At 45.4% G+C, this 13,849-nt stretch overlaps 1 protein-coding gene across 2 annotated transcripts in view; it reads right to left on the minus strand.

The window, feature by feature from the left end:
- ATP2A2 (ATPase sarcoplasmic/endoplasmic reticulum Ca2+ transporting 2) overlaps positions 1-2,622 on the minus strand; it is a 59,465-nt gene extending 56,843 nt beyond the window's left edge. For both annotated transcript variants that reach the window (XM_035097621.2, XM_035097620.2), the window contains exons 1-3: positions 1,531-2,622; positions 476-493; positions 304-386 (exon numbers count right to left, since the gene is read on the minus strand). In XM_035097621.2, coding sequence (XP_034953512.1) covers positions 304-386; positions 476-493; positions 1,531-1,648 — 219 coding nt within the window. In that variant the 5' untranslated portion in view covers positions 1,649-2,622. The remainder of the gene's footprint in view (positions 1-303; positions 387-475; positions 494-1,530) is intronic.
- Positions 2,623-13,849: the final 11,227 nt, after the last annotated feature.

Raw genomic sequence — 13,849 nt, forward strand, 5'->3', positions numbered from 1 at the left:
CTGGTATGCAATCCTGGCACCATATTAAAACACAACTTTGCACTGCAGTATTCCAGCAAAATGAAACTTGTTCTGAGAACGTATGGTTAGGATTGAAGTAAAAGTAACTGCACTAAAATCCAGAGAAAAAAACACTTTTTCTGGTAGAAAACAAGATACTCAGTCCCAAGACTAAAACTTAAGAAAAATTAAAATGTATTGATCTTGCACTTCTCAGTTTAAGAACTTTTGAGAAAACTGCATGGCAGGTTTATATACATGGCAGGTCAGACAAATATGAAATCAAAGATATAAGATACTTACAAATGATATACAGGCTGCCAACAACAAAATTCTAACTAATAAATCTTCAAACTGTTCGATCACAAGCTCAAGTAAAGTTTTTCCTGCAAAGAAAAAAATGTAGACATAAGTTGTCAAATATACACTGATTAATGTCATGTAGAAATATGAAATGCCTCACAAACTTGCTTACCTTCTTCAGCTGGTAGCTCTTTAAGAGATAAAGATTTCCAGAAAGCATGTCCAAGGAAGAAAGAAAAAACAAGGTATTATTATAAAATAGTATAATGGGATCCATACTTGAAGCCTCCGCTGCATTAAGTAGCATTAAAGGTTTTTTTAGAATGTTTAACTTAATATCAAAGGCACAAACTATGTAATGGCTAAGGTGCCTTCTTTCACTGAGACAGAGAGCAGGCCTCATGCTGCCAGCATTTTACCTTAAGCATCAAGCTAGTGAGGTTACAAATTCAGCCAAGTCATCACTGCTGCCAACGGTAACTTCTAATGGAGCTTCACACACAGGGTCAAAGGTATTTAAACCCACACTGCTCTCTAAGCCTCAGACAAACAGATTTACCGGTAATTTTTTTCTCAACCTTCATTTTTTCACAAAGCGAGGAAAGAAAATGCACTTATTCACTTTTCAAGGGTAGCTCCCTCACCTCTGGCCCTGTCATACAATTTCCTATTCGAAAGCCGGTTTTGCAACACACTGAAAGCAGTGTGCCTTCTTGCCCCCCCCCTTCAGAATCCTCTTTTTAAACCAAGAGCATTTAACAGGAATGAGGAACCAAGCCGGAAGGAAAAGAACAAAAGAAACAAAGGTCAAATCAGCAATAGGATAAGATGCTAAGAACGGGAGAAGGGGAAGGAAAAAATAGATAAAACGTATTCCATGTAAAACAGAAGCAACTCTGGCCTCGTTAAAGGTGAAAGGGAAGCGGGCGGACAGCTTGTACGCTGGAACAGCCCCAGAAGCCTGGGGCAGTGAAGGAAACCCACGAGGTGGATCGAGAGTCAGCCATCTTCTCTCTCCCTTTCCTTTTATTCCGGTTCCTGAAGCAGATGCCGGTTTTTCAGGGGGGAGGGGGTGCGCGTTGCGGATGTGTCCTGTGTGGCTAGCCACACATTTAGGCCTTGAGAAGGGGCCGAGGGAAGAGGAGAATTGTGATAAAAAGAAATGCGGAGGGCAATCCCAGCAGCATCTCCCCTCTAGCGACGAGGCGGGTTGCTGCTCCGACCTACCGTTGGCGCCCCATCTCTCCTTGAGCTTCTTGACCTGCTCCAAGCTGAGCCCGGTGCTCTCGTTGACACTGAAATAAGCCAGAACTTCCTCCACGGTCTTCGTGTGCGCGTTCTCCATGGCTGAGGCCGGCGGATCAGCAGCAGCAGCAAATGGTGCCTCGCTCGTGTTTCCCTCGCCTCCCTTCGCTGCCTCTCTTCCTCTTCCTTCTTCGCAGCAGAAGCGGGCAGTGGGAGCAGCAGCAGCAGCAGCAAATAAAAGAAGAAGAGGAGCCTACCCTCACTCACCCCTAGCCTCCCTCTCTACTCCTTTCCTCGCCCGCCACCCACCCTTCCCCTACGGATCCCCACTCCTCCCCGGATTTGTCACCATCTAAGACACGAGATCCAGAGGGGCGCCTGTCGCTTTCTAGCAAGGCGAAGCCAACCAGTAAATCAAGGCGCGCGCACCCCCTTTGGGAGAAATCTTTCGCGGGGAGGGACGACACGCAGCTACCACCAGTGTGAGGGGGGCAATAAACGCCAACCCCCCTTTCCCCTCCTCCCACCCCAACTCAAAAAGACAACCCCCCTTTTTTTCTTTTACTGGCAAGGGTGCCTCACCCAACCCTCTCCGCCTTCCCTCAGGGTGACGGGTCCAACTCGAGGGGTGTTTTGTGAAGGGGGTGCCAAAAATAGGAAGAGGGTGCTGCTACCCAAACTGGGTTTTTGGGGGGTTATATAATGAGACACCCCCCTTTTAAAGAATTCCTCCCCTGATTTCGCCGTCAGAGATGCAGTCAGTAACTGGCCCCTGGAGCCTCGCCTCCCTCCGGGTTCGCTGGGCTGCGAGCGCCCTCAGGGTTGGGGGCAAAGAGAATCGCCCCACCCGCCTCTGAAGGGGCAGCACCGGTGGCTCCTCGGCGCGCTCTTCCCCGCTTCCCCCGGCTCGGCCGTCTCCGCTAGGCAGTGCAGCGCAGGCCTCGGTCGGCTCTCCGGCTTCCTGCCCCCCTTTTTGTGTGTGGCGGTGGTGGCGACGGGGCTTTTTGGGTGTCCCTTTCCCCCGCTTCCTGCCCTCCCCTCGTCCCGGCTCCCCTCCCCAGAGCTGGCTGAGCCGGCCGCCGCTGCTCTAATAGAATTTATCCGAGCCAACTCGCGGCTGCCCCTCTTGCGGCCGCGGCATGTGGACAACGCTCATTGGCCGAGAGAGAACAGCGAAGGAAGGGGGGGGAGGGGAAGAGACCCCGCCCACTCGTCGTGACGTCACCGCGAAAACCCGTATCCTGCTGCTCGGCCCTTGTGCTGCTGCTGCTGCGATTTCACCAGAAGCCGGGAAGAGGCGCGAGGGAGGGAAGGGCGGGGAGGAGGGAGTTACTGGTGTCTACAAAACGAATAATAATTTTAAACCCCCCCCCCGCGGGTTGATTTTGCGGCGCGCGCTGACGCTTGGTTCCATTCACCTCCGGGAATTGCCTCGCTGGGAGATGGGAGTAGGCGGGCGGGCGTCGAAACCAAAGCAATGTAAACCGGTTTGAAAAGGATCCGAGGAAAGTCTCTCGAGCGTCTTCCTCTTTCCAGCAGAGTTGGGGGAGGGGAGCCGAGCTGCCGGTTGGCCTCCCTGAGGCGACGCTGGGCGGCCGTTGGCCTCGCCATCCTCCTTCGGGTCCTGTCAGGTCAAGGGGCCGCGTGGCCGGCCTTCACAAGCACCGAACACGCGGAGCTGACCTTTTAAACACCTGGAGCTACCTGAATCTTTTAAACACGTTAACATATGTGTGAGAGAACATGTTAAAACGCGCACACGCGTTCTACCTCTCAAAAGGCATTGTTATTGAGAGGGCGTCGTTTTTCTGGCGTTTCCACACAGCTGCTATGCGCCCCCCCCCCCAAAAAAAATTCTTAACAGCACTTTTTAATATACAACATGCTTTTCACACTCCTTGGCATGTTCACCTCACGAAATCTTGCCTGAAGTACTGTCGCTATTGTTGATTTGATTAATTGTTCTTATTCCCCCCAACCCCACCCTTTTATGTCTGGGTGTTGTAAGCCAAAAATGGCTTATCTTCTGAGTTAGCCAATAAAACTCAGAGACAAGAGGACCTGAAAAACCGTTGACAGGATTAAAAGCAGTTGAGGCAAGGAACATATAAGCAGTCGTATAAACTACAGCAAACTACATATTTGAAAGGACCACAGATAAAAGCAAATTAAAAAAACAGCAGATTAAAAGCGGATCAAAATCATTTGGCGGGAAACTGACACAGGGACAAATAGAAGAAGACGACTTCACCCCAGTATGGCTCCCTTTTATCACATATATAGCCCAACAAGACAATGACAAAAACCCACCAACAGCATACAAATCAATATGGCTAACCTGACCCAAAACACCCACCCACCACACTCACACACGAAACAAAGACCACCACAGCCAGCCACAAATGAACAACCATACCCTGGGGCCTAGGGCCCTAGGCCAACCCCAACATCTCTCACCATCAAAGGAACACAAGCGAACAGGAATGAACCTGCACAAGCGACGCTGACAAAAAACCCCACATATATTAAGTAAAATAGAAGCATTCTCACCCAACCCAACCCCCACCCATCTCTCCCCCATCTACCTCTTTCCCCCTTTCTTCCCAATGTCTCAACAAATGAAACTGATTTGTACAAAATGTTACGAGAGACATTGCATATATCTTTGTAAATCAAGAAAATCTTTAATTTAAAAAAACAATAAAAAATGGGTGGGGGGATCATTTGGTGGGGGGAGGAGAGAGGAAGGATGGAATACAAAATTGAAGGCTCTGTGAAAGAAAAAAATGCAACTGACACAGAAGAGGCCCAGTGGATCTTCAAAGGGAGATCATACAGCGTCACCACCAAATGGCCCTTTCCAGTGTTTCTTGGTCTTCCAAGATAGGCAGTCCTTCCCCTGCTGCCTAGCTGTTAGCTGATAGTAGACAGGACTGGATTCTGACTTGTTATAAAACAGATTCCAGAGTGCCTGAGCTGAAAGTGCTTTGATTTGATCTATTTAAGGTCAAACTCCCAGGCATTTCAACTGTGCATTATGCTGTTTAAGATCATCGGTCTTCAGTAAGTAGTGTTGGAACACACAAGAGGACCATGCCTCAGCCTCAAGCAGGTGGCACCATTATTTTTTTACTACTACATACAGTAGTTGCCTTGTACCTGGCATTGCTTAGGACTCTGAGAAGCTAAGAAAGAAAGTGCAATTTTGAAAGGTTCAGTCCACCATCTTGATTCAAAATGCATCTAATTGTATCCAAAAATAGACAAAAACTTGATCTCGGAAACCATCATACAAAATTTGGTTACGATATCTTAAGTGTCCAAATGAACTGTAGATTATGAACTGTAGGAATGTCCAAATACTGTAGATTATTATTATTTTAGCAAATTATATTTGGGATATCAGGTTACAATGTGGGAGGAAGATTAGCTCTGTCTTTCCCAAAACTGAGTATTGATACATACTATAAAACTTGGTGCCAATAGTGTCCTCCAGATGTTGTTGGACTACCGCTCCTGTTTATCGCTGACCATTGGCCATGGACTAATGAGAGTTGGAGTCTAACAACATCTGGAAGGCACTACATGATAGGCTATCTTAATATAAAACAAGTGTTGGCATTCATCAAATGTTGGAGAATACGCATCAGCCCCTTCTTTCTGCCCCTTAATGTTTTTTAACCAGCAAAAGTATGCACACCAAGGCAGTACTAGAACAGGAAATTCTGCTCCTTCTGAAAAACTGCTTATTAGTACAAAATGCTTCCCTATATTTTGGGCAATATTTATCATCCAGTGATAAAAGCTTGTCTGAGAAGGGCATGATGGGTCACATATTTTGCCAGTTAGGAGTTAAAATTAGTACTTCTCTTGCCAGAAAGGACCTGGAACCTTGAAAGAAGAATGGACTATCTATGCAGATGCAATCAAAGTGTGGACAAGTCTACAAAAAGACTTTAATTCTGTCCCTTAAAAACAACATTTAAATATTCCTCCCTGCCATAGCTGCCAAGTTATCCCTTTTTTACAGGGATTTTCCCTTATGCTGAATAGGCTTCCTCGTGAGAAAAGGGAAAACTTGGCAGCTATGCTCCCTGCACCTGTTTACGGTACCTCTGTGGAATTTAGATGAGGGCATCAGGCTCTCCTGAAGGGATAATAGTTTGGAAACACATGGTGTTTTCTTGACCAATTTATCTCTCTTCACTGGGAAGCAAGTTATTTTGGCCTGTCTGTGAGAAGGCATCAAAGCTGATTGTAAACTGTGGAAGCATGAAAGCTTCAGGCAGATTAATTTTTGAGCTGGAGCAAGCTACAGAAAAATGTAAGTAAAAGGGAGACCAACACATACAAATTATCTGCTCCTGAGGAGCTGAAATTGCAGTGTGAATGCAGAGTGGGACCTTGGCAAAAAGGCAGCATGGCAAGAGGTCAAATTAATTCTCAGTGAAATCCTGTTGGCCTTAATGGCATAAAATCCCTGTTCATTAATCTGATGAAGTTGGCCGTCACTCATGCTGCAAGATATCCTTTCACCTCTAAAGTAATCCTGAATATTTTAATAGAGATTATGAAGGCTTTGAATCAGGATACCTGAAAGCTCAGCATCCAGGTCATGTGAAGTGATAATAAGGCAATGAGTTACACTGAGCATGTGCAGATTGTTCCTGCTTCATGGTAACTGTATCCAGACCCCACAAGTCTCCTACTTTAGAGATTTACCTATTTCATTAAACCTTTGGCCTAATCTCATAATTCTCATCCTGATCCAAAATTATGTCTAAAATTTAACTCAATTTGCTCACCTTCAGAGCTATGCTGTTCTCACCTATTCTCTGTATGAAACGTCACTTATCCTTTCTCTCCCCCCTTTTTAATCTCCCTCGCAATATAAATATAGTTTGTGAGAAAGACCTATAGTGCAAGGGTTTTTCCGCTTCTCTTATTTTGCAAATGTTAATGGCACTGTATATATGAAGGAGGGGAAGAAATTGAATAAATGCAGACACACACACACGCAATATCTCCCATGAAAACACAATATATTGGCTAACAGTTGTTGTTGTTGTTGTTGTTTAGTCGTTTAGTCGTGTCCGACTCTTCGTGACCCCATGGACCATAGCACGCCAGGCACTCCTGTCTTGCACTGCCTCCCGCAGTTTGGTCAAACTCATGTTGGTAGCTTCGAGAACACTGTCCAACCATCTCGTCCTCTGTCGTCCTCTTCTCCTAGTGCCCTCCATCTTTCCCAACATCAAGGTCTTTTCCAAGGATTCTTCTCTTCTCATGAGGTGGCCAAAGTATTGGAGCCTCAGCTTCACGATCTGTCCTTCCAGTGAGCACTCAGGGCTGATTTCCTTAAGAATGGATAGGTTTGATCTTCTTGCAGTCCATGGGACTCTCAAGAGTCTCCTCCAGCACCATAATTCAAATTCTCCTTTCCATTACTACTAAATACGTTACTTTTAGGTGCTAGGCAAAAATGTTTCTTTTCATACAGGCTTTTGGCCTTTAACTTTTTTTTGGGGGGGGGGGGAAATATAATAAGAATAATATTGGAGAAAACTGGGTATTGAAACCTGCTTAATCTAAATCATATATCCCAGTTTCCAGTGGCCCTTTGAAGTACGCTTCACGCAGAGTATACACAGTCAGAAGTCGACCTGGCTAAGAAAGCACAACCAAGAGTGTAGGGAATTATCTCCCTTATATGAAACCCCTTACTAGCTGCACACTTGTAAAAGTATGCAGATGAAAATGCAAACGATTGGGTTTCTTTAACTGAAAAACAAACTGACTCTAAAGAGACTTTAAACTAAAGATAAATGCTTTCTCTCTTAGCAACTTTATCTACCCACATTCCAACCTCCAAACCATTCCAAACCTCCCACAAACTCCCACATAACTCCCACATTAAACTACCCAAGAATTAACAGCAAACTAGCTTTATAACTAAGCAACTCTCATACTAAGATTCAACACGGCTGTATACTCTCCCACAGCTAGGAGTGAAACGATGTGAATGCTGTTAGTCTATGCAGCACAAAGAAGTTTAAAGGTCAACCATTTTGATGTTGACACAGCCTATTTAAATTCACCATTGGAATAAGAAATTTATATGTGTAATAAACAACAACAACAACAACAACAACAACAACAAAATATAGCTCACTGGACAGAATATTAATCAGCCCTGAGTACTAAAATACACACACAAATACCTTCCACTATGGATTATACTATTCTAGTCTATTGACCTTATATTCCTTCTTCATCTATCTGTATTAGAACCAGACCCCAACATTCTGTCATAGGATGACCTAAACACAGATTCAATATGGGACCTATGAAAGAGGATAGGGAGTCAGACAGAAGCATTCTTTATTCATAATGGACGGGAAATGATTCAATTGCTTTGTCCTTTGTAAGTTAATTGCTTGTTATCTTCTCCTATGGAGAAAAAGCTGTGCATGAGGTGAATGAGGGTAACATTGTTCTCCGCTCTGACACTAGATGACCCAACCCTCTCTGACAGGATATATATTGGATTACAACTCCCATCAGTGCTACCTGAGGATCATGGGAGTTTGTAGTCCGAAACATCTGGAGAGCATTGGATTGGTGAAGGTTGCCATGGGGTGTAATTTTCCATTTCCTCCAAACCTGAGTGGTGCCAAAGGAGGAAGTTTTGGGACAGGAGTTGGAGCAGCCAGGGAGCTGTCCAACAGGACCTGGAAGGCTGGGCAGGGGACCTCCCTCTCACAGCTGTTGCACCAACAATTTGCAATCAGTAACTGGTGGTTTTACAGTAGACTTGGCTTTGCCTCTTCTGGCATCTCCATGGGGCTCTGATCCAGAGCATGCACTAGTACTTACCTCCTCTTCCCAAGCAGGACTGAGGACAGGGAGGCTTCAGTCTTCTAAACAGTCTGGGGTTTTAGCTCACAAGGAAACATTTGGTCCCACATTATTGCAGCCTCCTCAAGAGGGGAATAATTCAGTTATTTCCAGGGTTCCATGCTGGGGCTCCAAGTAGGGTTCTGCTTCTCCTTTGTGGAGAAAGTCTGGTTTGGTTCAGGGTCTGCGCAGGTCCTGATACAGATTGATTTTGGTATTTAGGACAGAGAACATCCTCCACTCCCACTCCGGTCTTTGCAATGCAGAAGCTTTCACTCTGCGTACATCCTGCCCATCATCATGGTGGGTATTTCACTAGCAAAGAGTTGCAATCATCTGGCATTAGGAGGAAGCCATTTCAGTTCCGAGTGTGGCTTGTTTCAGGCCCCAGCACTGAAGTACTGGAGAATTTGTAGGTACAGAATGAATCAGGGCTTCCATCTTCATTGCCATAATGTGTTAGTGGATAAAGCATTTTTTTTTTAAAAAAAAAGAATGAAAACATAAATGGGATTTGGTCTCAAGAAGGCCATCTGCTTAAAATCATCATGCACCCACCCCACATTATGTAAGGTGGCAGATTTGTTAGTTATGCTGGTGGCTGTCCTTAATATGTGTGACAATGGAGTTCTCTTTGATGCTCAAATGTCAGGCCAGTGTTTAATGGCTTTGGCTGGAGTTAAGCAAAGCACAGGAGGGTGCCATTCAAAATCCCCATGCAGTTCAGCCAGTTCATCCAAATGCTGACCTGCAATGCCCTTTCTATTTCAGGTCTGGGCCCCATCCATATAGATGTAGACAATATTCAACCTTCTCTCCATCAGACAATAGCCAAGACTGGTGTATGCGTGCAGATGGATATACAGATATACTTAAGTGTCCACTGCCATCCAGGTTGAAACCAGGTACAGTAGTTCCATTATGTTTTAATCCAATTTGAGCTACAGTTCTTAAGCAGCTGCGGAGTTCAATTCAGACACTATATGACCAGACCACTGTGACTCTCAGCGTTTGTTGCTGTTGTCATAACTGCTCACAGAAACGAACTTCCCACTTATCCTATAACTCAGCACTGAAAGAATGTAAGCGGGAAACTATTTTAGCTTTCCTATTGAGTAAAACATAGATGGTGAAATGGTGGTAGAGGAAACTAATCTATTCCTCATACATTTTAGGCCACATGCACGCAAACAGGTCTCCTATACTGGTTGCTGTGACAAGTAGGATTTGGTGCTATCTCATCAAGTGAAGGAGAGCAGAAAGCTGTTGTTGGAGGAATCCATGACCAGCTCCTGGTTTTGTTTGTTTTTGTGGGCTCCCATGTACCTGAGTAACATTGGGCCCACTCACAGCAGCTGCCACCCACCCACTTTCCCACCTTCTCCTTGGTAAGTTAGGTAATTTAGGACTCTGGACTTATTGGTCTTATGGGAGGCTCTTTAGATGCCAATGGAATGTGTACTACTACTTCATTTCCAAATATTATAAGGCAGCAGCCCTGTTGGGTTTGGGGGTCCTCCTGCACATTTTGCTGCATGGGGCACTGAACATGTACTCCAAAGTCCTGCCTCGGTGGTGAAACTACTGTGTGGAATAGTGGCAGCTGTTCTTTACTGTTACCATTGCCATTCCATGGTGGGGATTAGGTCCATGGGAAGAAAATAGATGGTAGCTGTTGATGCCCTTCCTTGCTGCTGCCACCTGCTCATTCATAGAATCATAAAATTGTAGAGTTGGAAGGGACCACGAGGATAATCTCGTCCAATTCTGTGCAATGCAGGCATCTTTTGCCCAACGTGGGCTCAGACCCACAACCCTGAGATTAAGAGTCTCTTGCTTTAATGACTGAGCTATCCTAACTGAAACCTGCCCCTCCCCTCTGGGCCCATTCTCCGCAGTGGGACAAAAGCAGAAAGTGACAGATAATGAAGAGTGGATGGAGCAGCAAGAGTTGCTGAAATTGCCCAGGGAACATAAGGACGTCAGAAGAGCCCTACTGGATCAGACCAGAGGCTCATGCAGTCCAACATTCTGTTATTCTGCTGGCCAGCTAGGTGCCGATGGGAAGCCCATAAGTAGAACAGGAGCGCAAGAGCTCTCACTCACTGTAGTTCTCCAACAACTGGTATTCAGCGGCAGGCTGCCTTAGTACATAGCCGCCATGACTAATAGCCATTGATAGCCTTATCTTCCATGAGCCTGTGAATCCCATCTCACAGGTAGGTAAGTAGGCTATGGTAGCAAAACAGGAGCAGTAAGATGGCCACCGCTGTCCAGCAGCATGTTCAAGAGGGCTGCCATCAGTGGAGGAGGCTTGTGCCAGTATGTGTGTGTGTGTGCTAAGCCAACCACTGACACTAGTCTGGGTCTGGAAGATTGACTGGGAGGCTAGGCCACTCCCTCTAAATTAGAAAGCTGTAGACCTGGGTTGCCATCTGGCAGCGTATAACCATTGCCTGCAATTGCATAAAAATTAGAAGATGGTAAAGCTGCATTTCTCTGATAGAATAAAACAGTTTAAATATAGTAACTACAGTTGGGTATTTTTGTAGGCATCTTGCTCTTTGATATCATGGGAATATGTCAAGCTCTATTTAAGAAGCTTAAAGCTTTGAACTACTTTTTTATTTTAAGAAAAACATTTTAGGTGATTGGAATAGTTATACAAACCCAGTAAGGGAAAACTTCTCATATAAGATAAGATAAGATAATACTGTATATATTGTGTTATAAGAATTTTGAGGTCATATATATATATATAATAATTGTTCATAAAACATGTACATGAATGTACAGAAACATGTCTGAAGCAGCACAGGAAAACAGGCCTGACTGACACCATTTTGACTCTCTCTGACCAGGTGTTCCTCTGCAAGGAAGAAGGGGGGTGGGGGGAACCTTCTCATTGTCTCAGGAATTAAAGTGATAATCCCTGGCATCCTGATACCTGACTGCCAGACAAAAGGGTGTGATTAACTTGGCTGGGAAACAGGGAAATGTAAATATCTCTCAATTTTGTTGATTAGGTTCTGGGGGCAGGGGGCAGGGTCCAGGGTGCTCAGATTACTGCCACCAGACCTCCCCTTTCATGATGTACCTATGATGAATCTAGGGAGGGGGGGTCTTGGGCTACACCCCTTCTGTGACATATGGATGATGCTTCTGGGGGGTGGGCTGAAACCAATTTCAAATCTCTTTTTAAGGGCAAGACATCTTTGTTTGGGGTTCCTTCCTTGTTCTCCTGTGTGAGAGGAAGGACCCTGTTGCAACAGCAAAAATAAAAGTGCCTTGCTTCGCACGTCCTGGTTTGGTCTCTGTTATTTGGTGGGCAGGAGACGCTTAAACTTTGTCTGCTTGCCAGGATACCTGGACTCTTCCTGGGTCAAGGATCCACTTAATTCTAGGGCCGTGTAGCTCTGCAAAATTTTTACAACAGTTTGGCGACCACTTCGGGGACCCAGTTTTGCCTTGAGCTCCGGGTTCACTGAGGAAGGGGAGCCCAGCGCGCCCTTGCCTCTTTTGCAGGGGGGTAAACCAACCTCAGGACCCGAGGCATAAGAATTTTGAGGTCATATATATATATATAATAATTGTTCATAAAACATGTACATGAATGTACAGAAACATGTCTGAAGCAGCACAGGAAAACAGGCCTGACTGACACCATTTTGACTCTCTCTGACCAGGTGTTCCTCTGCAAGGAAGAAGGGGGGTGGGGGGAACCTTCTCATTGTCTCAGGAATTAAAGTGATAATCCCTGGCATCCTGATACCTGACTGCCAGACAAAAGGGTGTGATTAACTTGGCTGGGAAACAGGGAAATGTAAATATCTCTCAATTTTGTTGATTAGGTTCTGGGGGCAGGGGGCAGGGTCCAGGGTGCTCAGATTACTGCCACCAGACCTCCCCTTTCATGATGTACCTATGATGAATCTAGGGAGGGGGGGTCTTGGGCTACACCCCTTCTGTGACATATGGATGATGCTTCTGGGGGGTGGGCTGAAACCAATTTCAAATCTCTTTTTAAGGGCAAGACATCTTTGTTTGGGGTTCCTTCCTTGTTCTCCTGTGTGAGAGGAAGGACCCTGTTGCAACAGCAAAAATAAAAGTGCCTTGCTTCGCACGTCCTGGTTTGGTCTCTGTTATTTGGTGGGCAGGAGACGCTTAAACTTTGTCTGCTTGCCAGGATACCTGGACTCTTCCTGGGTCAAGGATCCACTTAATTCTAGGGCCGTGTAGCTCTGCAAAATTTTTACAACAGTTGTCATTGCCCCCCTGCGGGAACAACGAAATTACTCGGCTGCTCCATCCAGTCAGATAAGGCACTCCACATAAATTTAAAATAACTACAAAACATTAATTAAACAATACAATATGAAATGGCAAGTAAAAATAAGATGACTTCAAAGTCCAGACTTTCCATTTAAGGCCGAAATTGCTCTAGGGAAGAAACTGTTCTTGAGACAGCTCGTTCTCACCTTCATTATTCTGTATCTTCCTCCCAATAGCAGGAGCTCGAAGAAGCGGTAACCAGGATGCGATGGATCTCTTGATATGTCTAGTGCTTTCTTGTGGCACCTGGTGATATAGATTTGTTCTAAGGTGGAGAGTAAGCAGCCAATAATGCTCTCTGCTGTTTTAATAATTCTACACAACCCTATCCTATCCTGGGAAGTACAGCTTCCGTACCACACACATAACCCATAAGTGAGCACGCTCTCAATGGCACAGTGATAGAAGGCAAGCGGCAGCTTTTGCAGAAGATGTTTTTTCCTTAGAATTCTCAAGAAGTACAGTCTCTGCCGCGCCTTCTTCACAAGCCCCCTTGTGTTGACACTCCAGGACAGATCCTCCTGTAACTCAATGCCCAGGAATCTGAACGTTGTTACCTTCTCCACGCAGATTCCGTCAATCAAAAGTGGCTGGACATCGTTCTTCTGTCTTCTGAAGTCTACCACAAGCTCCTTTGTTTTCTTTGTATTTATGAGCAAGTTATTAACTCTGCACCACTCTGTCAGCTGTTCCACCTCATCTCTATAGTCCATTTCACCCTCCTTATCAGAGATGAGCCCGATCACGGTTGTGTCATCTGCAAATTTGACAGCCCTGTTACTAGAGTAAGCAGCGACACAATCATATGTGTAGAGAGTATAAAGGAGCGGACTAAGTACGCATCCCTGTGGTGTTCCTGTGTTAGTCCTAGGCATATTAGAGGTGTAAGGGCCCAGCCGAACCCTCTGGGGGTGATCTGACAGAAAGTCCACTATCCACCCACAGAGTGATGGCGGGAGCCCCAGATCTCCTAGTTTAGACATCAGACGTCGCTGTAGAATGGTATTAAATGCCGAGCTGAAATCTACAAAAAGCAATATGTTGTTTTAAGTGTATGTAAACTGAACAATTC

Source organism: Zootoca vivipara, chromosome 17 (assembly GCF_963506605.1).
Source record: "Zootoca vivipara chromosome 17, rZooViv1.1, whole genome shotgun sequence".
In the NCBI taxonomy this organism is placed as follows: Eukaryota; Metazoa; Chordata; class Lepidosauria; order Squamata; family Lacertidae; genus Zootoca; species Zootoca vivipara.